The 27,836-nt window shown below is 39.9% G+C and overlaps 2 protein-coding genes across 5 annotated transcripts in view; one reads left to right on the forward strand and one right to left on the reverse strand.

Annotated features, from left to right (window-relative positions):
* LOC123768106 (DNA-directed RNA polymerase II subunit RPB4) lies at positions 1–24,386 on the forward strand. 2 transcript variants are annotated; one of them, XM_045758420.2, is made up of 4 exons: positions 47–215; positions 17,424–17,527; positions 20,769–20,941; positions 22,199–24,386. In XM_045758420.2, exons 1-4 carry the CDS (start codon positions 149–151, stop codon positions 22,275–22,277), a joined length of 423 nt encoding a protein of 140 aa, XP_045614376.1. In that variant the 5' UTR covers positions 47–148; the 3' UTR covers positions 22,278–24,386. The 2 variants fall into 2 exon arrangements, with proteins under 2 accessions (XP_045614375.1, XP_045614376.1); XM_045758419.2 differs by lacking the exons at positions 17,424–17,527; positions 20,769–20,941; positions 22,199–24,386 and adding an exon at positions 9,329–13,855 and having other exon boundaries at positions 1–215.
* Positions 24,382–27,836, reverse strand: part of NitFhit (NFT-1 protein) — a 36,243-nt gene continuing 32,788 nt past the window's right edge. For all 3 annotated transcript variants that reach the window (XM_069306915.1, XM_069306916.1, XM_069306917.1), the window contains one exon: positions 24,382–27,372. In XM_069306915.1, the coding sequence (XP_069163016.1) occupies positions 27,181–27,372 (192 nt within the window). In that variant the 3' untranslated portion in view covers positions 24,382–27,180. The remainder of the gene's footprint in view (positions 27,373–27,836) is intronic.

Here is a 27,836-nt window from a genome sequence, read left to right on the forward strand (position 1 = left end):
ATATTTTATTGTATACGAAGCGACCCTCGAGGAAAGTAAATATCGATAGGCTCGTAGTGAGAGTGTTTACACTGGTCTGAGGCACTCGTGCGGGAACGTCCTCTCGTGCATCTTGCTCCGGTCACAGGCTTATTAAAGCGTAGTTATCATGGCAGACGCACAGGCGAGCAACGACGCAGCAGAGGAAGACGCAACTGAACTCCAGTTCCCAAAAGGTATTTGGCTTGGGGAGGGACGGTGTTTCTTTTTATTATTACCTTCCTACATAGGTAGTGTGTGTTTGGTCTTTACCGACGCGAATTTATTCGACGAAGCTCGTAACAATCATATTTATTGTTATGCTAGGCTGCCTGGGTAACAGCTTCTCCTCCATATCAGCCTACCCTGGCTTTGCACCCTAGTGAGGCCACTCCAGAGCACAACACCATAGTCTCCTGAGACTGATGGATGCCTACTACTAGGCTGTATTAGCTTCACGTTCATTACAAACATTTACCACTTATGGGGTATTCATGCTCGTGCCACTTCATGGGTGGCTTAATTTTCAACAATCAGTGTATTAGCTTGGGTTAGGCTGTATTGGGCTCAGTTAGGTTGGGTTGGGTTGAGCTAGGTTAGGTAGGTTTTAAAATTAGTCTGCGAATCGTCTTGTGTGCGATGTTACTTGTATCCCAGGTGGGTACAGGTGCAGGTGAATTTTGGACTTCTGTTAGCAGGTTTAGAACTTTCCATTTACATAGCTCAATTTTAAGCCTTACCCAACTACCCTGGAGTTCATCCAGTCAATCTGTCTACAAATTGGCGAGTGTGTAACCACTGCACAGAAGTTAATAGTTGTGAGACATAGCCTTCTGGTGTCACTTTCGTCATTGTTTTTAATAATCTATAATACACCATATTCAATACTACTAATGCCATGTTCACTATACTCTTCCTGTTTTAAATGTGGCTAACTGCCTTGATATTACCTGTAAGTGCTACTAAAGATGCTTCAAACTCTTCATGCTAATATTTCCTATAATGGCTTCCCATGAACAAATCCACAAGGGCCGTGACGAGGATTCGAACCTGCATCAGAGAGCATCCCAGACGCTGCCTTAATCGACTGAGCTATGACATGGTCAAAAGGAGTTGAAACCGAAGTTCTACTGAACTTACTGGATCCTGCAGCCTCTCCAAGGCACAAACCAGGGTTTTACACAACTCCCCCCATGCACTCGAGCTATGTCAATAGGCTGTTCTCCGTCTTCACTCTTACTTCATTACACACAGAAATCAGAATTGCGTGATGCAACAAATGAACAAATCCCCAAGGGCTGTGATGAGGATTCGATCCTGTGTCCGAGAGCATCCCAGACGCTGCCTTAATCAAATGAGCTATGACATGGTCAATCGATTAATAGCTCGGTCGATTAAGGCAGCGTCTGGGATGCTCTCGGACGCAGGTTCAAATCCTCGTCATGGCCCTTGGGGATTTGTTCATTTGATGCATCACGCAATTGTGATATCTGTGTGTAATGGCTTCCCATTTTTTGGAGACAGGAAGCCTGTTTTACCAAAGTCCACTTAGCCAATTATAAAGTTCTTTGCACAAATACCCAACCAGTTGCTTGTGATGCTTAAATGTTTAAAAGATTGATGATGATGTGAACATCATCCACTGTGTCGGACTATTTAGTTTTTAATCCACAGGGTATTAATAATTAATTGGGTATCTTATGAGAAATTTGAAGTGGTGTCATTTGGTAAGTGTCAGGTTTCCAGTTAATTTGCATCTTCACATCATTGGTACATCATCATTATGGTTTATAGGTAACTTAACGTGCTTGATACTTTTGCGTTTTGAGCAAGAAGGTGCCACGCCACCCCAAGGTGCGCCTGGCATTCCACGGGAGTGCGTGGTAATACTGAAAAGGTTATACTCTTTTTTTCAACTTTGTCATCTCAATTCTCGTCCTAAGTTTTTCAATTTGGTATCAATATGTTTGCAATAGAATTTTCTACAGGACTAAAGGCATATAAAGTCCAAAAGCCTGGCATACCATCCGCAACAAACAGAGAAAGTGAGAACGTGTTACCAGGGAGCATGCAAGAGCAATAAAATGTGTACACTCTTTTTTTTCTCTTTGGTTATGTCAATTCTCGTCCTAGGTCTTTCATTTGGTATCATTGTGTTCGCAATAGAATTCCCTACAGGAGTATATGCATGTATAAAGTTTGAAAGCTCTGCATACTGCCCACAGCAAACAGAGAAAGTGACAGCACGTTACCCCCGTGAGCGCTCATCAAGAGCAATTAAATGTGTGTACTCTTTTCAACTTTGTTACCTCAATTCTCGTCCTAGGTCTTTAATTTTGGTATTAATGTATTCGCAATGAAATTCCCTATAGGGGTATGTGCATATAATGTCCAAAACCACTGCACGCCCCTCCTGCAGCCAAGTGCAAAAGCAGGTCAAATTTTTTAATTTTCGACGCCATACTGCGTCGTTAACGATCAAAAGTGTTAAGTCTTTACACACCCACTTGCTGCACAATTTTTCTCGTGGTATACAGTATTATTTGTACAAGTATACTGGATAATCATAATTAAAAACCAAATAATCTAACCATAATGTGATTGTGTTTAGCATTTTTGTCTTTATTTTACTATACTGTACTGTGTATTGGTGCTTATTTTGACTGTACTTGAATTTATGGGAATTTACCTGAGGACCACTCTCTCTAGTGGCCATGACGAGGACAGGAAGCTGGCAACTTGATGACAGTCCCACAATTTGTCCTGATGATTTTATCTAACTGGATTTTGAAATTCAAGAGCTGTTTTTGCATTAACAGCTTCAGTGGGTAGGCCGTTTCATGAGTTTGTAACTTTATAGGTGGAAAAAGCACCTCTTGTTTTCCGTCCTTCACTGTGTCTTATTGAGCTTGAAACGTTGTTCATGTTCATAAATCACTTAACAAATGTAAAGCAAGTTGATCAAAGTAGGACAGTACAGTGAGCTGGCCAAAAGTAGTGCGGTGTTCATTTATAATGACTTATAAGTGCGACAAGTTAACCTGATCAACATACACTGCTCCATTCTACTTCAGTTTGCAAAGCCAGTGGTTTATCCTGCAGTTGAACCACTGTAGGATTCATTCTATTCTTTTTCAACATTTTACATGCAGTGCTCAATGCTTCCTTCAAAACTTCATTGTATATTCATTGCTGTGTTTTACTTGCAATGAAGAACAGTGCACAATAATACTTTGTTGACCAAACCACACACTAGAAAGTGAAGGGACGACGACGTTTTGGTCCATCCTGGACCATTCTCAAGTCAATTGTGATGAGGAAATGTTAATGATTTAGCTTCTAGGAACTAAAAGTTCCAAGTAGCACGGGCTATGGTGAGCTTGAACATGAGAACATAAGAATAAAGGTAACTGCAGAAGGCCTATTGGCCCATACGAGGCAGCTGATATTTATACCAACTCCTTTATTACACCTTACCTTGCATACCTTTTCCCTTGCTTTTTCTTCATCTAAGACTCTAAGTTAGTCTGAAGTAGACTTACCTGGCACAGGAGCAGGGCTGTAACTTTTTTTTTATGAGGAAAGGAGTCGAGGCAATAAATAGGCAAGAGAGAGGTGAGAGGAATCTTGGATAAAGAAAAAGCAAGGCAAAAGGTATGCAAGGTAAGGTGTAATAAAGAAATAGTAATAGGAATAAGAACATAAGAACAAAGGTAACTGCAGAAGGCCTATTGGCCCATATGAGGCAGCTACTATTTATACCAACCCAATAAGAATAGTAATAAGGATAGTAATAACCAAGGGATCGTAAGAGAAAACAAGGGAAAGAAATAAGGAAAGAGAAGGAAAGAAACTGGAAGGGTAACCATATGTAAGGTCACATTTGTTGGAAAGTTTAGAGCATTTGAGTATACTGTATACTGTGAAAGGGAAGAGTCGGCAGCAACAAAGCCAGGACTCGAGTTCATGTTGGGTACGTTGTGTATTAGAGCCGATTCAACAAAACGTTGTCTGTGTAGAGTAGAGGCAGGAAAGATTATTTTGGAGGAAGACCAATCAATAGGATGATTAGAATCCCTAACATGGCAGAAGAGAGCACTGTTTGTGTGTCTGCAGACTTAACACTTCTTTTGTGTTCTTTAAGTCTGTCATTAAGTCTACGGCCAGTTTCACCAAAGTATTGGAGAGGACAAGACGAACAGGAAATAGAGTAGACACCAGCAGCATTAGAAGCGGGAGGAGCAGTGTGAACTAGATTGCTACGAAGTGTGTTAGTTTGTCGAAAGGCAAGCTTTATGTCAAGAGGACGAAATGTATTAGTAAAAGTTTTAAGGTCAGATATGAAGGGAAGGCAGAGCACAGTACTACTAGTGTTGGAAGCAGGTTTAGGATGAAAGTTCAAGTATGTTTATTGAGACAAGAAAGAAATACATCTCAAAGGGATAGAGTAGCTTAGGCTATTTCTACCCCCCATAATTTTGTTTAGCTTGAGAATAGGCACAGTTGATAAAATGCAAAGGGTAACCAAGGTGAAAGAATGATTTGTTGATAAAGGCGATTTCAGAATCAAGAAGACCACAAGTTTATTTTGTAAAGGAACGTAAGAAGTTGTTTGAAGATTCAAAGATGGACGAAATAATGCTGTTGTGCTGTGGCTAGCACTGTGAACATCTTGAATAGCATTGATTCACTGATACAGTGGCACCTCGATTAACGAGTTTAATCCGTTCCGGCACCGAACTCGTGTGGAAAACTCGTCTTGCAAAACAACAACAAAAGTGTCGTAAAAGGTGTCTGAGAACCAGCGGAAACGCTCGTTAACTGAGGAAAAGCTCATTAGTAGAGACAAATGTTCTGCGAGGGGCTCGCCCGTTACTCGAAATGTTCGTGGATAAAGCCGCTCGTTAATCAAGGTGCCACTGTATTTGAACGTTGTACACAGCCATTATCACACTCGGTCTTCTGTAATACTATCATGGCTAAATAATACCAGTTACATGTTGTGGTCAGAAGCTGAACAGCAGTGCTTTGAGCTCATGCTGTATGCATCAGCCTTGGTTGCTCCTCAGTACTGAGGCTCTCGCACTTGGGAATGTTGCCCACGATGTTTTGCCCAAAACATCAAAAATTTGATGTTTTGGAATGTTTTGTTCCCCCCCCCCCCCAAAAAAAAAAGTCTGTTTACAAGACCCCTGAGGAAGCTGATGTGAACCCCATGTAGCCGAGGGAGTTTTGAATCATACGCTATACCTATAAGATCCCTGAGGTGCGTTGAGCACCACCTGTAGAGCGCCTACAGGCGCATTGCCCAGTGCAGTGGATATTGCTAGTTATTGTTAACCCTTATATTCTTCTGAATATAAGTCATCACTCTCTGTTCGTAAATATCTACAAGAAGCATTAGTTAATTTGATAATACTTGAAGGTAAGTATGATGTTGCATAATGGAAGAAATTGCAATTTTTTTTTATTTGGGATGAGGCTATTGGTGTCTCCTCCATGATAGGTATGGCAGAGCAAACCCAGAGAGAGTTTGCTGCGAGGATCCCGGTGCATTATAAGAGCAGTGCCAGCCGTGACTGTGATTGGTTGGTGGCGGGGGCTTGGCAAGGTTGGTCCATGCCATTGTGCCCCAGGTGTGACGTTGCATGACGTCAGACATGCAGGGAAGCATATAAACTGAGCTTGCTGGCTACTGGGGCATCGAGTTGAGTGGAAGTGTGCTCGTGTGCTCACTCTTTTGAGATACGTTTAGTCCTCTAGAGGGATGTACATTCTGACAGCAGACATGCACGAGGAGGAAGACCTGTCGACTCCACGGGAGTAGTGTAGCAGAGCTTATTGGTGTGAAGACGGACACCAGGAATTTGGTGACTGGCAGGGGTCCTTGGAGTAACTTGTTTACGTGGTGCTGGGGAGAGGGGAGAGTTTTGGACATTTCCTGCAGACTGCGTACGTTGGAAGCTGTGTGGAGACTGAGCCGAATTCTGTAGCAGTTTTGGTCTTCAAAAAATCAGTCCATCGTTTGGTCATGCGACGAGACTGTGGTGAGGCAGAGGACCAGTAAATAAAGTGTTGGTCGGGACAAGCCAATCAATAGCTGTCCTAGACCTGTCATTGGGTGGGGAACAACTGGTGAGGTGCTGAGCCTGACGAGGAATGAGAGGATCGTTGGCCCGTCGTGTATCTATAAGGAGCTATCCGACACCGAATCTGCAAGCTACCGCTACAGTACTATTCTATGAGGAGCTACTCAGGTGCAGGATCTACAAGCTGCAATAATGTTAAATCAGGTAGATACATTTGGCCCCTCCCATTTTCCCCTTTGGTTAGGAAATGTATTATAACAAATTACGGTAGAGTGTTTATCGAACATTTTGGTAGAGTAACTTTGGCAATGACAGCATTGTCATAAATATATGTATCAGTGATTATTGGCATGAGTTGAGGAGCAGTGATCAAGAGACTACAAAGTATTAAAGAGGCATCATAATATATTTTGTATGTACAGAGACATGTTTGTTTACGAGACAGCCTAGCCCAGGGAATACAGAGAACATATACGGCACGCATAGACGCAATAAAGCACCTAAATTATTGGGATCGTCTCAAAGCCCTCCAAATGTATTCACTAGAAAGAAGACGAGAGAGATATCAAATAATATACACCTGGAAGATACTGGAGGGCCATGTACCAAATCTACACGGTAAAATAACAACGTACTGGAGTGAACGATATGAAAGAAAATGCAGAATAGAACCAGTGAAGAGCAGAGGTGCCATAGGCACAATCAGAGAACAGTGTATAAACATCAGAGGTCCCCAGTTGTTCAACACCCTCCCAGCAAGCATAAGAAATATTGCCGGAACAACCGTGGACATTTTCAAGAGGAAACTGATTTATTCCTCCAAGGAGTGCCGGACCAACCGGGCTGTGGTGGGTATGTGGCCCTGTGGGCCGCTCCAAGCAACAGCCTAGTGGACCAAACTCTCAAAAGTCAAGCCTGGCCTCGGGCCGGGCTTGGGGAGTAGAAGAACTCCCAGAATCCCATCAACCAGGTATCAACCAGCCTCATAGGGATGATTGAGGTCCGACAGCCCTTGTAAATTATCTCAAAGTAAATCCATCAATTTTACGTATGTTTCCTTCCTCCACTTAATTTCTGGATTTGTTGTTGAGGGGGATACTGGGCACCATACCTTATTACTTGAGTGCTAGACTGGGAGATAGAAATACTGTACCACTGAGTTTAGAGTAGTACTCGGATGTGATGCGAGGCGAGCTGAGTTGGCAATCTTGTTGAGGAAACTTTGTCGGGCAGCTCGACCTGAGGAATTCTTGAGTTCCATCGCCCAAGTAGGAGTGGAGATTAGGGAGTGGTCGAGCTATCTCGCTCCCTGTGGGGTGCAAGGCCGGGTTCGGTGGATGAACCCTGCTCTGTGGGTCAACCTGAGATGCATCCCCCAGTAGTAAACAGTGGAACCTAGTGACAAGGGAATGCCAAGCCCCGCAACATTATATACTGTACCTGGAAAAAATGCATGGAAGTGGTGATAACTTGATAGTGTGTGGCAGTAGATAAGAAGTACATAGACCCAGTGCTGCAACCCATTTGATATTATAGGTCACAGCAGAAATAGAAAACAATTAAGGGAAATGTTATCCATGGCTGAATGGATAACTACCATGTGTTAATAATGAACAAATGATATGCGACAACCGTTGAAAATAAATTAAAAGTTTGTTAACGAGGAAGGGTCAAGCACATCAATTGATGAAGAAAGATAAACTTTGCAATTGTGTGTGTCAGCAAGAAATAATGGAGAATGAGAAATTACTAGAGGGCCACATGAAGCAGCTAGGCCAGTACCTGGAACTTAAACATTTCAGGCTTTCACACCTGGAACACAGAATGAATAATAAGAGCTTTTCTGTAAAAACAAGTGCTACAAACAAATATCCCACATGAAACATTGTCTTAGGAAGAAATAAGATTTTTGACTTGCTTCTACATAATGATGCCTGATGGTTAGGTTTGTCATGAATGTGAATGCAACATTACAGGAGGTTTTGATAATTTTCCTATATCCCAATGGCTCATTCCTCATCATGCGTGTATCCTCGCCAGCCAGACGTATTGAACATTGTGATTGAACAAGTTCTCGCTAAAGTTGAACCACATGCTATATACCTTCAATGGATGAATTTACACTATAACTGCTGTGGACACTCAAAGCTCAGAAGTGCTGCAGAGAAGGCACGGACTTGTTATGAGTGAAACTTTTCCTCAAAGTTGTGTATGACATTATATTTCATTCTCTGAGGCGGTAATTTCCATAACCATGTGCTAATGTATTTTAATGTGAATTGGAGGTATGCTACTTTCATTTTTTTTTGTTATTATATATACTCTTGTTCCCAAAGTCGTCCAAAAATGAAAATGCCTTTAACTGTACAGCATATTTTTTCCCAAAAATTTAAATGACAAAATTTAAGGTCATGTCATCGTGAAATGAAAAAAATGTAATGTAAAACCATTTTTAATTAAAACAATGCTTCCTTAGCTTCAAAACAAGCACAGTATAAAGGTTCTGCCTCAGAAGCAAAGTTTTTAATTTTTGGGTTGAGCTGGTATGCAATTTTTTTTAATTTTTTCACATTGGCAACCATGTTGTATGAATATTGTGCAACACTGAATGCTAAAATCTTGCATGTGCAAGTTACTTGATGTCCTCTATCATCTTAACAAATTTCATGAAAATCTGAGATGATAGAGTTGAAAAGTTCACTTTTTCACGATGATTTGGCATGGAATAACCCTTAACTATTTGCATAGTGCGCCATTGCATAGTGTAGGTGCATAGAATCTGTACACACACAGTTCTGTACTGCATATGACTGCTAAATCATTTTAATAAGTAAATGGGTTGTTTGTTAATAAAATGCTATGCTTGATTGTTAGCTGTTTACATATTTGTTTTGGATAACTGTTTGGTAAGCATCCAACATGATGATTGATCTCATAGGCATACCACTGGATAATGCTGTACTGTATATGTCTTCCGTTATTCCTGATCTTCCTGGAAGTCCTGCAGGCAAAACATTAAATAAACTGATATTTGTCTTCGGCATTTAAGTGTTAGTAGTCTCCCATGAAGATTGAATATGGAAAGATTGGAAGGTGTTATAAGTACTTGAGATAAAAAGTTAGCTCGTGCATCTTGTTCAATAGACATGTTAGAGTATTGAACTATTTCTACAGTACTGTTATTGAAATTGCCACCTAAGGCTCACTTTGCTGTATTCCAGGTTTGGGTGCCTTGTTGGAAGCTGGTATGGAGAGGGGTGGGCTACTGGATCCAATTGCCGACCCTCCCATTAAATGCAAGCACTGTTATAGTGTTGCTAAGGAACCTTACATAAAGTGTGTGCAGTGTGAACAGTTGGACAACAGTTTAGATGTTGTTATATGCATGCCATGTTTTAGTAAAGGAGCAGAGTTTGGTATGCACAAAAATGATCATTCATACATGGTGGTCAGGACTGACTTTAGTCTTCTTGACTCGTGTTGGCAAGCTAAAGAGGAAATTATGCTGATAAATGCAATAAATGACTGTGGTATTGGAAACTGGCAGGATGTGAGCTACCACATACCAGGCAAGTCTGCAGAACAATGCAGAGCTCATTACACAAAATATTATATAGAAAATCCTCATCCAGAATTGCCACAAGTAATAAGAACAGAATCCACACACTCCGTCATTCCACAACCTGTTTCATACATAGGAAATGTAGATGATCCTCCCAGACCTCTCCCAGGAACATCTGTGTGTCGTGACATGGCTGGATATAATGCAGCTCGTGGAGACTTTGATGTTGAGTATGACAACATGGCTGAAGTAGATATACAAGATTTAGACTTCATGCTATTCGAAGAGGATAAAAAGCCTTCTCTAGGTTTTGAACTACAAGTTGCCCTGCTGGATATATACAGGAGGAGATTAGGAGAGAGGTATAAACGAAAGAAGCTCATCAGGGATCATGGTCTTATAGCAATGAGTAAATCGACTCTTTCTCTTGGTCGTTATCGACCATACTTGCCACAAAACTTTGCTGATGCTCTTCCAAGGTTTTTAAGTGTTGTTGGGTCAATGGAAAGTGACCTGCTTTTAGAGGGTTTGAAATGTGAAGCTGAATTAAAACGACAGATAAGTGACTTGATGGAGTACAGGTCTAATGGTATCTCAAAGCAAACAGGTATAATGACATATGAAACTTTGAAAAGAAAACGTGAGGCAAATCTTAAGGAAAGGCGAAATCTTGTAGTGTCAGAAAATGATGGAATAGATGTAAAGTGGAATGTTTTAAATAAAAATATTGTCAACATTGATGCAGCCATTGTGGGAGCTTCACGTAGAGTCAGCATACCACTAAACATCACTGGCAAACCAGGTTACGAGAACCTTAACGACACTGAGAAACAAATTGCTTCAGAGCTTCGCTTGGTGCCCGAAGATTTTCTGCGATTTAAATCTGCATTTATTGATGAGTGCCGGAAGTTAGATGGCTTAAGATTAGCACAGGCAAGAACACTAATTAAGATAGATGTAAATAAAATAAGAAAAATATTTGATTATTTACTGTCTGCTGGCCTCATCCATACTCCAAAAAAATAATAAATTGAATTAGTATTGGTTATCTTCACCAGCTATGGATTGGTTGTACAGTATTGGAAAACAGATTTTTTTTTTAGAGGAAAATGACATGTTTGAATAGACCTTATTGTGGATGATGACATTTAGGTCACAAGTTATAAATATTGAATGAAACATCAATACTAATAAAACACTGATTTTTTTCCTCCTGATAAATCCTTAAGTCTAACATTTGTGGTAATTTAGCATTCATGATGGCCACACAATAAAAACATCAGTAACATCATTTTCTACATTCTTGTTCTTGCAAGAGTGAATGTATTTGTTTTTACAAGGTAAAAATGTACAAAACTAGCCTGTACCTTACATCCTTACATAATGCATGTCTCTATCAACATCTTTATTTCATATTGTTTTCCTTGACCTATATTATATTGTTCTGAGATATGTATGTTTATCAACAAATACTGTACTATGATTGCATTGAAGAAGGTTCCAAAAGCTGATGTAAAATTTGTGTACACAAGCTAAATAGGTGTCACATTGACAGTCTAGTGCAGCGTTTCTCAACCTTGTACCCCTTGAAATAATTCCTGGTTGTACTTTAAACACACATGGATTTAATTGTCAACTGAAAGGAGACTATTTCTGGCATTGCTCTTGATGCTGGTTAAATGAGGAAAAATTAAACACAAAAATACATTTGCATGCTGTTAGAATTAGCCTATCAGTATTTCTTGCGGAACCCCTAGTTACCTTGGGGAACCCCAATTAAGAAACTCTGGTCTAGTGCTTGAATATACTGTATAATCTTTTCATAACTTGGTATTAATATGACTGACAGTGTTCACATATCAGTTGTGCATGTAATGTTTTGGTTAATTGAAGTGCCAAAGAAGAATTTATAAAATTTTATTTGTAAATTTTTTTTTTTTTTTTTTTGCATGGGAGCATCATCGGCTCCCTGGAGCTATTGGGCCAATATGCGATCTTTAGACCAGAGCAATAGTCAATGGAAGTTCTGCCTACCAGGGACCACTAGCCAACACGTAGCCCCCTTGGAGAGACGCAGAAAGAAATGGCCCTGGAAAATCTCCTTGTGGTTGGGGGTTAACTTATCTGCCATCAACCAGGGTTAGGCACCCAGAAAGGTGGGCATGGCAAAACAGACCCCACATGGTCAGAAAAATAAAACCGAAAGCCAAACGGGAAGGTAGAACGCCCTCAATTCCCAATGAAACAAGCAAACGTCACCCTATGCCGGCACATCACTTACTGCCGTCCCCAAGAAGGGAAGGGGGGAGCCCTGGACCCACTGCAGTGGCTACTAAACCCCAGTTCAGAGCCTTGGCATCAAAAGGAAAGCGAAAACTGCCGACTGAAGGGAGGGAGGGTGACAGGGAGCCTTTTGGGCTCACCTAGAAAATGGTGTTCATTACATTCAATGCTGGTTTTCTGTGTAGAGCCCCGTCTGCTTCCTGGAGCTACATAACCAAGGATAAGTAAAAGAGGGACTTACCCGGGAGGTGGCAGCCAGACTAACCTCGACTTGAAAGCGAGGCAATGGGCTACAACCTCCAATCTAAAGTCACACATGAACGCCCAGGACCAGGAATGTTAGGTTCCCTATAACCAAAATGGGGGCATCTGGGTGGGCAACCAACCTTGTACGTTGCAGCAACCTAAACAGAGCATGCAGTGTGGATGCTGCCTGTACCCTAACAGTAATGTCATCAGAATAGCACTGGAGAAAAAAGCAGAGAACACGACTCGCAAGACTGGGTCAAGGGTGTCATTGACCCAACACGAAGCATGACGGGGGGAACAGTGGTCTCCGAGACAAAAGTACGCAGAAACCTTCAAACCTGCACGAGGCGGGCTGAAACTCGGAAAGCGCATCCATAGGTCCACCGAGCCCCAACAGGGTTTTCCAGGGCCCGTAGGCTGACTGCTACAGGAAGCCCGGGCAAGGTATTGCTAACCAGTTAGACCCAAAGTTAACAGGGGCGGATGATCACAACACTGTAAACCCTGTGATGTGTACAATCACGGGGGCCTAGCAGAGGGTCACCAGAATATCATAAGTGGACCTAAAGCCACTGCAGGCAGACCTCTACCAGGCACACAAAACAAAAAGTAAAAGAAAACCCCCACAAAAGTACAATGTCACCAGGAAAAACAGGAACCAGCTGCTGCTCTAGGTAGGCAAGCTGTGCAATACCTTAATGTCCCAACCAGCAACACCACCACTTCCTACCCAAGGCCAAACAAGGGCCACGAAAACTCCAGCTGGCCCCAAGGGCGGGGTAAAAACCGAGCAGCAAGAACCACCATGGAAACGGTTTCCAAATACACCAGGAAAGATAACCCTGACACACAAGGGTGGTACTCAGAGTACTTAGGGAAGGCCGCCCTAAGGGCATGCAGCACCAGTACACTCCAGGTACACTTGGTCACCACACCACGAAGGGAAACACTGCTTGAGACACTGAGGCCATAGATGACGACCGCCCCGGATTGCAATAGCCAACGAACTGGGGTCGAGTAGCCGACGAGGTGGGTCTGGGGCTTCTCCTCCCTGGGGGAAGGAGGGGGAACTGCATGGAAGAGTGACACGACGACGTAGGGTGATGTTTGCTTGTTTCCTTGGGAACTGAGGGAGTTGTATCTCTCTCTTCTGCTTTCAGTTGTATTTTTCTTACCGTATGGGGTCTATTTTGTTATGCCTACCGTTCTGGGTGCCTAACCCTGGTCGATGGCAGATAAGGTTAACCCCCAACTACAAGGGGGTTTTCCAGGGCCATTGCTCTCTGCACCTCTCTGAGGGAGTTATGTTCTGGCTAGTGGAGTGTTCTGCCCCGGTAGGCAGAACTCCATTGACTATTGCTCTGGTCTAAAGATTGCACATTAGCCCGATAGCTCCAGGAAGCCTCTGGGACTCATCCAGAAAATGGCATTTTTATTAGTCTATGCTTTTTTTTTTTAATACCTGTTCAGTCCTATTATGTATGTAACAATGTATCAATACTTTTGTTACTTGTTCATGTAAATTTGTCAATACTGATGTAAATTTGTCAATACTGATGTAAATTTGTCAATACTGATGTAAATTTGTCAATACTGATGTATATTTATAAATTGTGTATAAAAAAGCTGTGTATAAATAAAAACATGTTAGATATTTTATCTTTTCTTTTGCATCAGCACCAGCATGTTATATTTATATTGCCTTGCCTTCTTAAGCATTTAAATTTGTCTTTATACCAAAAATTTGGAAAAATATGTGTGCAAGTATTCATGTACTATATAGTCAATTACATTGTATCTGACTGATGCTTTACTACATTTTAGTAGTTGCAATTTTTGCTACTTTTTAATATTTTTCATTTCTAATATGTGAAAATGGAAGATGTTAACAAATTTTTTTTTTAAATATTACGTTGTTTTTAAAGTTTTCAATAATGCATTCCTAACTTTATACACTAGAACACATTGTAGGCTCTGAAACTTTCCATTTTCCTGTTTTACTGGAATTTCCCAGTGGATTGACTTAGTTATGCTTCAGATATTGCCACCTAATGGGAATATGAGGTGGTGGTGTGTGGAAGCATTTATCAAAGATTTCGATTACTGTAGAAGAGGGGAGCGAGTCCCCATTACACAGACACCCACCTACCCATCCATCCAGACAGCCTCCCAAGTTCCCGGTTTTTGGGTTTTGATGCACTGTATATACATCAATCAAAATTTCCACATGACCCACTAGTGTTAATGTGCTATGCTGCAACCCACACTGCTCCAGTCAGCAGTACTATGACCACTTTCATAAAGAGTTTAATCCTATTTACTCCCAAAGTTCTAATAGAGCAATGTATAACAGTAGTTTCATAAATATGTGTTAGCACTATTAGTGTCAGCGGCGGTGGACTGTTTGTGGGGTTTTCCTTGATTATCATCTCTAGCTATTGGTGTGTGTCTAAAAAAAAAAAATTTTTTTATCTTCACAAAGTGGTCAAGAGGGGTGATGATAAGAGGGTGTTGGGGGATAGAAGTGTTTTGGGCAGATAGGCTGTGTTGTTGTCATGGGTGGGGATTGGGAGGATGTCCTGCATGATCTTCAGAGCAAGCCAGAATTATACAGCAAAGTTACTGATCATTTTACTCATAAGCCTTGACGAATTCCATTTAAAATGCCAAGTTAAAATAATGTTTTGTTAATATACATACTTCCTGTTTTATATATGGAAATAATTAATAACACAATTAGTAATATTTATACTTCAACTTTATCAAATATCTTAAGTGTCATATGCTTACCCTAGCATTTTTTCATGACATGCCACTGCAATGTGCCTAATAATTAATGATACTGATATCTATATCTTTGGATCGGTTATTATAATATCAGTTAGCCCTGTGCTGTAGTATTAAGTGATCTGAGTCAACTAGTATTGATAAATACTTAAGAAATGTTCTTTTGGCAAAGTTGTAGTCACCTGGGGCCTCAACTACCCTGGTCCCTCACACTTCCACCTGATGTCACCAGCTCAGCACATGTTGCCTCTGTGGGGCCTACTTCTGTTTGGTCAGTGAAGGGAAGGGAACTATCAAGCGAAAGTGCCAAGCCATTACAACTATATAACTCTTGGAAGGGATCAGGATAAGGATTTGGGATGGGGGCAGATGGAAGGAATGGTGTCCAACCACTTGGATGGTTGAGGATTGAACGCCGACCTGCATAAAGCAAGACCTCTGCTCTACCGTCCAGCCCAAGTGGTTGGGCAAACTAAATGGCAGTGGCCCAAAGCAGAATTAGTTTGCTCATATTTATGCTTAATGGCTGTGTTTGTCACCCACATTTCCTATGCCATAGCATTCCATTTTGCTCGTAACCATGGCCTGGGTTACCTTTCCTGGTTACCGTCTGGCTTGCTTCTCACTGTACCACGTCAGAGAGCAGAGAGTATCTGCTCTGAGGGATTGAGGGCTATTTTCTCTTCATGATGCCTCCTCGAGTCGCCTCGCTTCTGGGCAGTGCATGAGACTTGTTCTTGTCATTGGGACCTCTTGATGGGGAAGAGTCTTTAAACTGGGTGCTTGTTCATGTTAAGACCTGTGTGTTAGGGGGCTTTAGCCAAGGAGTATACTTGAATAATATAGATTATTTTCCATGATAAATGGGTGCTTGCATTCTTTCTTGCCAAGTGATCTAGGTTGGGGTTCAGTGTCGTCTGTGCTGTGATATATTCTTGGCACTCAGCACCCCTGCCTGTCTGTGTGATGGTCTGGGTAGTTGGTGTCCCTCATCTCTGGGATGCTTCTTTGTCTTGCATGTGTAAATTGCCTGATCCTCTTGGTTTCACATTTAATTCTTTACATGTCACTGCAGATTGCAGTTTTTTGGATATGCTTCAGTGTTCTTAAAACCCCAGTGGCCATTCCTATTGCTTTAGCAATGTGGCTTGCTGGATCCAAGTCTCCTTTCACCTGCAGGTATATGCTGTTGGTCAGTACAGGATTACAGGTTTGGCTGAGTTACCTTCTCGGGAACTGCCCTTTGAACTGTGGGTACGTTGCAGATTATTTTTTGTGATGTAGGCTTTTACAGCCCCCCTGTCTACAGCAGGTGGTAAGGATACTGACCCTCTTGCTGTTTTCTTGAAGTTTCTAAGTGTCTGATCTTCAACACTTGTGCCTCATATCAACTGGGGAAGTGTGATATGAGGTAGGTTTCTCATTACGTGTTTTCTCGAATTTGTCATAATAAGAAGCCTTTCGAGATGACATAGTGGCACAATTCTTATTATTTTCTACAAAATGTCATGATAGGTGTGGGAACATTGACTTTAATTGTTTGTGCATGATGTTCTAAACAAAGCTGGGTTGGTATTCTGGTGCAGGTTGGGTGCACACATGGAGGTGGTCGGGCTGTGGATTGCTGATGGTAATGCGAGATTACAGTTGTGTGTTACATAGTATGCACAGCATTTTTTTTTTTTTTTTTTTTTTTTGAATGTCATGGTTTCCCATTGTTGGTAATGGCAAACCTGTTAGGCACATTGTGGTCTCCTTTGGTCAGCTATGGGCTTTTACCAGGACGTACCAGGGAGCCGGTTGGCCAAGCAGACAGCACGCTGGACTTGTGATCCTGTGGTCCCGGGTTCGATCCCGGGTGCCGGCGAGAAACAATGGGCAGAGTTTCTTTCACTTTATGCCCCTGTTACCTAGCAGTAAAATAGGTACCTGGGTGTTAGTCATCTGTCACAGGCTGCTTCCTGGGGGTTGAGGCCTGGTCGAGGACTGGGCCGCTGGGACACTAAAGCCCCCGAAATCATCTCAAGATAACCATCTCCAGATAACCATCTCAAGATAACGTAACTCACAACAGTTGCTTAACTCTTAGGTACCTGTTATTGTTAGGAAAACAAGAGGCATCAGGTGTAAGGAAATGCGTCCAAACTTCATGTAGTGGTGAAGAATCAAACCCAAGTCCATTTGGTTGTGAACAGACTGTTCTGCCCACTGTATTCTAGTAAAGATGGTTAGAGCACAAATTTAAAAAATATAAAATAATGGTGAAAAATTCATTTTTACGACTTTGGATGTACGGTACATTAATGTGAAAGAAGTTATTTTGGAAGACTACTGATTACATACAGTAGTGGCAATTTGAAATTAAATATAGTACTGTTTTTTACATAACTGTCCATATTTGTATGAGAAATTCACAAACATTTTTAAAATTGCAGAATTTGAAAAAGCAGAGACCCTGCTAATCTCTGAAGTTCAAATGCTGCTGGAGCATCGTAAGCAGACTAATGAAAATGCAGAGGAAGAACAGGAATTAAATGAGGTACAAGTATAATCCATACACAGTTTGTAAAGCAACTTTTTATAATTACTGTATGACAAGTATCTGTGTTCATTTTCTGTTTTGACTGTACTCGCCAAGCTATGTTTGCAGAGATCATGCTGCAGCTCCTGGGCCTGCCTGCTGCTTATTTATTAATCATATGGTGTGATTCTTCCCAGACTCTCTTTTGGCTTTTCCTTATTTATATTTGTGTGTGCTCAGTATCCTCCACTTCTCCCCTGTGTGCATTCCACTTGCTACCAAAACTCCAGCCTTGCTCCAGGATTTCAGATGGATAGGATCATTCCATAAAGTATCCTGGAGGGCCAGGGATGTAAATCAAGGCTGATTTGAAACCATTTGCTATGAACATGGTCATTTGGATGGTTTGGCAAAGGATATGGGCATTACACAATGGAATCACAATAAGGTATGCATCTGGGGGCGACCTATGATGCTGGTTCGGTTCTGCAGTTCTGTTCCAAAGATTTTCTGGTATCAGCATTGATTCTTGAGAGGTTAAGGAACATGGTCTTCTTGTGAGTGTTTCTCTTCACTAGCAGGAAGATGGCACTAATCCAGAAGGAAACATCAAGGAAATCACTCTGGAACCCTTTACCAAAGCCTGACAAAACACCTTTAATTATACTTAGGCCCCATTATAGAGGATATAACGTGAAAAGCCCATCAAGGGCAATAGCTTGCCTTTTCCAGTGGATGGATCCTGCCAGACTGACCCAAGAGGAAACAGAACAATATTTGCACAAGAAAAGGCGTCACAGAATCGATTCTTACCTGGATTCACGGATCCCATCCCCCACTCCCATCCTTCCAAGAAAAGGGAGCATTTAACTAGAACACTTGGTTCAAATGATCGAAAGATGCTCAAGATTTGTTTAACACTCGCTGCACCTTCTTGTCTGGCTTTCAGAAATCTTTCCTAACAAGTGAAAGGATGTTAATAACCAAACAATCCAATTGGACTCTTTGAACTGACACAGTACTGCATGCTTGTAGGAAAGATATGTGATGAAGAATTCAGCAACCTAACTTAATCCCAAAGGCAGAGCTGCAGAGACTAATGACACAAAATCAAATACAGTGTAGATGGCCGACTCGGACAATAGCCGAGAGAAGAGCTCCCGACATAAGTCAAGCGAATGCTAAACTTAAAATCTGCGGTAACAAATTGTTGTGATTATTGTACAGGGAAATCCGGACGTAGATTTGTCAGTCGCCTAACTATGGTGAAAACAGCTGTTGCTGCTTTCACAAAAAACAAAGGATTGCTCATTAGCTAGGAGGAAATGGAGACCAACTACCGCCACTAGGACACTAGACATAGATCCAAATTTGAAATGAAATGAGTCCAGTTCAAATGATGGGGCCCTGTTATACAACAGAAACAGTAGTAGATCTCGCCAAGCCTACTCCACAGGAAAGAGAGACTAGAACATTGTTTCCAAGTAGGGCCACATTGAGTGGTACTCAATTGTGGAAAGAAAGATGCATCGTACCGAAACAGAGCTGAAATACATATACGGAATCCCATCTGCCTGGCAATACATACCATCTGTGCTAGGAACTAGAAACTATAGCCCAAGAATGATTAGGAAAAAAACCCAGGACACACATTCCACCACATTCCAATACCAAGCATCCTCATTCACAAGTTCAGAAGAGGTGCCAGCCTCTTAAGACAGGGCAAGGAGCAAAACCTAACCCAAAGGTAGTGCTGAAAGACAGGGACCACCCAGATGATGACCCCTTCCCCTAGATTCCTTGAGAAGGTAAAATACTAAATCTTCCATCAGCAGGGAAGGCAAGAGGAACAGAAATGCTCCAGGTGAGTCTCAGACTTCCCTAAGAAACCTCTTGTGAAAAAAGAAATCAAACTACCAGCCTCTAACCTTGATTTTGCAAGCACGTGTTCAAGACAATTCTCTTAGGACTCGTAGTAAAAGTAAGGGGCAGGGAAGTCAGAAGCATAGCCAAGAAAGAAAGAAAAAACACAGTGTTTTCATGTGCTTCATGCTATAAAGGTGGCTTAAATAAGGGTACCACCCAGAGAGCACACAAGACACACACAAGTATGACAGTAACCTTGAATCCAACAGGGGTAATGTTGGCAGTCATTTTGGTGCTGGGCAGTGCTTTGAGTTTGGTATGTACTGTACAGTATAAGCTTTCTGCCTGCATTTAAGTATGAATTACATTTTCACTCTTGTTTACCCTAGCACCAGTATAATCCTGTTTTAAAGGTACTCTACTATACATATGCAGAATGTTGATCTGCCTTGATTGTGTAAGATGCTAACCAGGGTACTGTATGATCCTTCCTTAGACAGTAAGCAAGTGGGTTAGCTCAGGAGCAGTAATAAATTCGGAAGATGCAGAAACGTTACACAAGAACTTAAAATGGTATATGAATCACAATTAATAGTTGGTCTAAAACCATGACTGCATAACTTCTTTTAAATAAAGCCAATAATGGTAGTATTCATATCTAGAAGTATTAGCAATAGTAAGACTGTTCTTTATCTTCACCATGACCCTGTGAGACCCTGCTTTGATTATGCAGCACAGTTTTGGGCACCATGCTGTAGGATGGATGTAAATTTTCTGGCAAATAGAACGAAGGATACTCTGCTGATCCCTGGCATTAGAAACTTTCATTAAGAAAACTAAACAAAATTTAAATATGCATTCCTTAGAAAAGCATGAGCAGGAGGCATAATTGATTTGTACAAATGGTTGAAAGTGTCTAACAAAGGATGTAAATAGAATGCTAAAATATAAACTTATAAATTACCCTAACACTAAATAGTGGCTTTAAATTGGATAAGCTTAGATTTAGAACAGCAATAGGTAAGTTTTGGATATGAAATAGGATTGCGGATCTGTGGTTCAAGTAAAATCATAAAAGCAAACTCACTGGCATAGGTCAACAGCCCTTGTACACATTTTTTTTCTCTTTTTTTATATATATATATACCCCCAACCACTCAGACTAGTCAGTACAACAATGGCCTTCCATCTTGCAGGTCAGCATTTGATCCCAAACAATCAAAGTGGATGGGCATCATTCCTCCCCTCCCCCCGTCTCAGGTTCATTTCCTCGTATTCCTTCCAAGTAGTCAAACTTGCCCTTTTCCCAATAATTACTTTGCCTATCCCTTTTATATTGTTAACAGATTATCACGTTTTTCCCGAGATAAGCACGTATTTGTTTTATCTTTAGAGGTTCATGAAGACTCTGAACTACTGTGAGCGGTTTTCAAAGTTCAAGAACAGGACAACAATTAAGGCTATTCGTGAACTGCTAAACCAGAAGAAGCTGCACAAGTTTGAGTTGGCAGCATTAGCAAATCTGTGTCCTGAAACTCCAGAAGAAGCAAAGGCTCTAATTCCAAGGTAAGAATACTCCACATTTTGTATTTTGCAGTACAAAAAATTTAACTTTTTTAAAATTGCATTATGAATTTTATTAGACAAATTGGTCGTGTTAGAGGACACGTTGGTAGTGTTGTAGGACTTTAAATTTATTACAGACAACTTATAATTCAATGCTAGGGTTTTTTTATCAAGACATACTTGTCACTGCCTGGTGTTAACTTCAGTACTCCTGCTATCGCATCACCCTGGTTTCAAACTTCCCTGGCAATGATTGTTAAAGACATACAAGCAATCAGAATTATCTTTATCATCTGGTAAGCTCTTTGCCACAGTCTAGCTCCTTAAGAGTTAGGCCATTTTCTTTATCAAAGTGAACCTTGAGAGTTTGAATGAGGAATAGCCATTGCCATTTATTATGGGAAAAATATTGTGCTTATTTAATATTTAAAAGGAGTGGAATTTAATGAGTTGTTGGCAGCTGGGTTTGAGTGTGCCATTAGGTATTAGTGTAGTGTTATTTTTATGGTTGATAGTAATGTAACTGGGGGAGTGGTTTTGGGTACACCATCGGGTAGTGTGTGGACAGTCGAGAGATTTGGCATCGGACTTCATATTAGACTTGTCTACCCGAGCCCACATTCAGGTATTAGCTAAACCCCTCAGGACAACTTTTGAGCATTAAATACCTTGCTGTCAACTCAATTGCCTTGTTAAAATGTCTAAAAGTAAATTCAGTAGTATAATTAATGTTCATAGCTTTGTACTTTGTGTTAGTAAGAGTCTTACAGTACTGCTCGATACCTGCTTGATGGGGTTCTGCGAGTTCTTCTGCTCCCCAAGCCTGGCCCGAGGCCAGGTTTGACTTGTGAGAGCTTGGTCCACCAGGCTGTGTCTAGCAACATTGCCAGTAGTGTAAGCGCTTCAACTCCCTTTGGGAGCAAGCTGTAGATGGAACGCTGGGATGGCTATTTTTATGGGAAAGATGATGTAATAACGCAGTACAAGCAGTAACCATTGAGAATGACAGGTTAGACACCATGGTCGTTTAAAACGGTCTGCAAGCATTTCTTCCATCGTTCAAACACAGATTGCAAACAGAGCACCATATTTGCTTGCTTAAACAAATCTTGGAATGAACTGGGGCAATTTCTTTTTAATCTTGGCACTGTATGACAAAGAAAATATTTTATTTGTTATTAAAACTTCTAATCATCACTGTATTGAATCATGATTACAATAAACAGAGTTAAACTAATAAAGTTATCACTATTTCAGCTTGGAAGGACGATTTGAAGATGAAGAGCTTCGAGTACTCCTGGAGGACATGGCAACGCAGCGAAGTTTCCAGTGTTGAAACTATTCTTATTTATCGAGATTAAGAATAACTGATTAAGGAATTTAATAAAGGAATGACATGGCTTTGCAATTTCATTCCATTTATGTATAATTACAAATTTCTGAGCTTTCTCTGGTAAGGTCCCATTTTGTAGATATAGGTAGTCACAGCAATAAAATAACAAATCTAGCTACACTTTTTAATAAAATAAAAATAAGTTGATTCTAGTGTTTGAAGGAATACAGTGCTAAAAAGTTGAATTTGTTTTTAGTTGTATTGGGGTCCTTGCAAGATATTTTTCCTATGAATGTCAGTGTATTAATCCTTCCGCTTCGAAGCATGCTCGTGAGCACTCGGAGAGCTTCCATGAAGTGTTTGAGCTTTACCTGAGTGACTATCGGAGGTCTATGAGAAGAGTGGAATTGGTTTGATAAATTAGGGAAGCCCATCAATGCTCATCTAACCAATGTAAGGGTATACGTCATCTTCTGCTATCTTGGTCTGAAGGCAGAGGTAGATTATGATACAGTATTCATCTTTATTTTCTGTTATTAATGATGATTTAATTATGTGTAATACCAATAGGGTCTCCCTAAATAATCTTGTGGAAATAGTAAGACAAAATAACAACTTAGTGGCAAGAAATACATTCTTTGATAGTGAAAATGTCCACAAGAGAGCAGGCCCAGGTGGGAAGTTACTACCCCCTGGTTTTTTGTCATTTTTCTGTAATCTACAGTGTTCTGCTATATTTACATTTGTTTTATATACTGCATATATATACTGTACTGTATAGTATATACTGTACTAGTATATGTAGTTTACATTTTACATTTTGTTAAAGAGGACAAAGTTTGGCTTCTAAAAATGTTGTACTTCATTTCCCAATAATCTTCATGCCAAAAATGACTTGGAATACATTTTTTTACATCATTATTTGTTGTGGTACAGTAGAGGCATTCTGGAAGCATATCCACCTTTTGGGTTTCATTTATTAATAATTGTGGCCTCATTTTCTGCTTATTATTGATTTTAAAAAGTCTTCCCGTCTATTTTCTCATAGTATGACTTAATGTAGGCACTGATAGTGCATTTAGTCTTTTTTGCATACACAAGTAACTGAACACACAAAATATAAGGAGTGTTGAAATTTTGGTCAGTCTTGCATCCTTATCAACTTGTATTCCATTGTTCTGGAATCCATTATGCTGCATATTGAACTTTTCACCAAGTTACTGAAGTGTACATCAGTGACACCGTACAAAATTGCTTATTCAAATTAAGGTTACAAATGCTGTAAATTACTTGTCAAATATTTTTAGCTGTACAATACACTATGTTCAGCTCCAAAAATGGGGTGATAAATGTAAGAAGACAAATAAGTGCAATTATGTACTATTCATAGCAGTTAGGAACTTGTACTTATTTTCACTTAGTATTAAATCGTAGTCAAATATATTGTGAATATTTGAGTTTACCTGAAAAACTCAATAGAAAACCAGAACCTCACCTAACCGTCTTAGTTTTTGAAGATGATAATTTTATTGCTTCTTAATTACAATTAGTACTTAACCTATAGCTATATTGATATTACAGTTTTATAAAACTAATAAAACAAAACTAAAATATATAAATAAATTGTAAAGTAACTCAGGATATTTTAAAATTTTGTATAAAATCTATATTGTTTAATAAACCTGAAAAAGAAATTCCTGATATTTAAAACTTATGAATTGCAAATTGAAATTGAAAACTTTATCCTAAAATTCTGAGTGTCTTAACAGAAAACGAGAAGAATTAAATCGAGGGAGGGAGTTGGATAAATGTAACAGCCCCATAAGTGAAATTATGCACTGTTTATGATAGTTAGAAAGTGTACTTATTACACTTAGTATTAAATCGTACTGTCAATTCGGAGGATGGGTTGGTTTAGATCTAGTATTTGCCAATATTGCAATATTTTTTCTATTATTAAATTTACAGTAGTAATATTATAAAAGCAGGGTAGGGTGTGACACTGCCTAAATAGAAATTGTGAGGTTCTGAGATTGGTAAAATATGTACAAGTGTTCAATATTAAGTTAATGTCTGTTTATACACTTTGGTAAATACAAAAAAAAGATTGCATTTTCCTTTTAATTTGATACATACAGTATTACAATCTTGCATACAAACATATTTTGTATGAGTTTTTAACAAAATAATATTCAACAACATTACTGTATAATAATGATTAAGTACAAAAATATTTGCATTGGCCATGTCCTAGAACAGGGCCTGTGCAAGCTAACACTATTTTAAAATAACAGCCTCAACCAAAAGATATGCATTTCAAGGCTTCCCAAGATCTGTGGGAAAGTAAGCTCATAAGGAATGGGAACTATTAGGAGAGGGCATCAAGCCATTACAATTATGTAGCACTGGGAATGGGGGGGTTTGAGGAATGTTGCTCAACCACTTGGACGGTCTGGGATTGAACGCCGACCTGCATGAAGCTCGTAAGTAAGTGAGGCGAGTGGACACTCATTAGTAAATATTTCATGTACAGTATCACACAAATCTTCCTTAATCAGGAGCTATTACTAACTCCCTTCAAACTGGCCCAAAAGTTGCTACTTTACACTATCATGTTGCAATGCATTATCAAAGTGCATTAATAAGTCACAAAACATGTCTGGTGTTCTATAAAGCAATACATTACAATATGGTATTACATTTTTAATCACCTTCATAACAAAGAACACGGATAAAGAAAATGGCAAATGTTAAGCATTCCACTGATATACACAAAGATCACCGTGTGCAGATTTCTCTAAAGGACTATAATATATTTTATATTTTACTTCTTATTGTACAGCACTATAATCCTCAACACTATTTGGACTTCTTCGAGACAAGCTTTTTTTAAATAGGTTGATTACAGGAATACATAATCTTTTCCCTTTCCAAACATAGAAGAACCCAAATATTGTACAGTACTGTGTATATAGTTAATGAAGTGGTGGTGGCAGTGTGTTCAAGAAATATGAGTTTTGCACAAGGTACTTGTACATGATGTAAACTTTTAGAACAGGAAGAAACTCTGGTACTAAAGTCCTCTTGAAATGATGAATCTGGAGCAGATGCTGAAGTGACTAGCTTACTCGAGCCTCGTGCAGATGTTGAAGTGGTTACCCTATTTTACCTTTTGCTGGTGTGGAAGGTTGGAACCTCTCTCTAATTCTGCTGACTTTGGTATACAAATGCAGGTCAGAGTAATCTTAGTATATCTGGAGGGTTATCGGGAGATGATTTCGGGGCTTAGCATCCCCTCGGCCCGGTCTCGACCAGGCCTCCTTTTTGTTACACACCCGCAGGAAGCAGCCCGTAGCAGCTGTCAAACTCCCAGGTACTGTACCTATTTACTGCTAGGTGAACAGGGGCATCAAGGTGAAAGAAACTGCCCATTTGTTTTTTGCCTTCACTGGGGATCGAACCCGAAATCTCAGGACTTCAAATCCGAAGCGCTGTACACTCAGCTGTCAGGCCCCTCTCGAGTTCTACTCCCCTGAGGCCAGGCTCGACTTGTGATAACTTGGTCAAACAGGGTGCTGCTTCGAGCGGCCCGCAGGCCCACACATCCACTACAACCTGGTTGCTCTGGTACTTCTTGCAAGAACTTATCCAAGTGCCTCTTGAATAGCGTTTACAGGATTTGCTAAAAATATTTGTTGACCCTATGAATCTGCATATTGCAAAAAAGAAAAAATGTTACTTGCTTAATATGTAAACATGTAGTGAACTAACAAACACCATGGGTCTGAATACCATGTTGGGGGACTGTACACAAATACTATGTAGCCATTTATTAGTGTATAATATTAAAAGATCATAAAATACTGCATACACAAACCTGAAGTAAATGGGAACTAATAAGTACCTGTACTTATAATGCAACTCATCTTTATGGTTTCTCCAGAATTTTAAAATGCCAAAGGATAATTTTATCAATGATAACAAGGTGAATATGAGCTTATGATACTGTAATTCATTTACATAACTCAATATTTATACATAAACTTTGCACTGCAACATTTGACATTAATTATACAAGTTAATACGTATATTTGTAATTAGATCCTTTTTTTTTCTTTTCTTTTTTTAAGTTAGACAGCCACATGCTTTCCGAACTCCTCGGGACCAAGACTGAATGGATAACCTGTTGTGTTCACGTAAGTGGTTCGTCATACTGAAAAGCTAGGGGAAAAATTGACAATTTTGCAATTTTGATGCAGAAATTTGACTGTTTTGTTTGTACTCACCAATATGAGAAGTCCTGATCCACTTGTTAATTCGAAGATTATAGTTGATGGAGCATTGTTATTTAGATAGAAAAGGTGGTGGTGGATGATGATAGTGTTGGGTTGACTGAAGTGGAGATTAATGGTGATGAAGTAACCTCAGCAGACTGCCTTTTACCATGTACTCTAATGTACATAATGCCATGGCAGAGTTTAGAGCTTTGAGGCATCCATTAGTGTATGAACACTGCTCAAGTGACATTGTGTACAGTCACTGGGCAAACTAGTTCCATCTTCATTGCACATTTTTATTCAGACTGCCCCATTTGATTGCCTATATGATTGCCTATGATATTGATTGATTGATATGATTGCCTGCCCCACCAGTTATCCAAACTTTTTATCTGAACCCATATTGGATAACAGGCATTCAAAAAGCACATAGTTGACTGTATACTTAAAAACAAAGTATTCATATCTAGGATCAAACTTAAATGATGTAATTTTCTGCATATTTACTTTGATTACTTACCTTAACATAAACTTCATAACAAATGATGACTTGAAAACAATTTACATTGCCATATTAGGAATATGTAATTAGAACACAAATTAGACCAAATCCTAAAACAAATGGTCCATTAATTCATTTTGCATGTATAGTTTAACATAAGCCATGAACTTCTCAACTGGCTAGCTCGAGTCATGACTTCTTGTGAAAATTTCCATTTGGAATTCTCTCCATAATGTTGTAAAATAGAGTTATAGATGTCGTCATTGTTCTCAAGGTCACCCTCTGTCCTTGGGATGATGTGAGCATGTACTTGAAGATGCTGTAAAAGAAGCTAATCTGTAGTAATTGCTAGAATATCATTTGAAAGTAAATAAAGAGGAAAGTGTAAATTTTCAACAAAACCATTACAGTACTGTATAAACTTTGTGAAATAGAGATAATTGCTGCTTCCATATGACAAAATTTATCTCAAATGTTATTTTTCTCAAAATTCAAGCTTTAAATGTGACGAAATGCCATGACTCCACCAAGCAGCCTGTTGGATTCTGGGATCTTTTCACATATGATTGCTGGATGGGCTGCCTTTTTCAGTAACCACAGTTTCTAATCAAGGCTTTTGCATCCCGTATGCAGCAGATACCAATACTCCAGTTTTTTTATCCTGAGAAAGTTTACAGACATCTGGTCTTTGACACCTGTGCCACAGTTTATCTGGCTTTCTCTGCCTTGACTGGGATCAGTTCACTTAACGTCTCTTTCTCATTCGTTGCTTTAGGCTGCTAA

The sequence above is a fragment of the Procambarus clarkii genome, chromosome 59 (genome assembly GCF_040958095.1).
Source record: "Procambarus clarkii isolate CNS0578487 chromosome 59, FALCON_Pclarkii_2.0, whole genome shotgun sequence".
Taxonomy (NCBI): domain Eukaryota; kingdom Metazoa; phylum Arthropoda; class Malacostraca; order Decapoda; family Cambaridae; genus Procambarus; species Procambarus clarkii.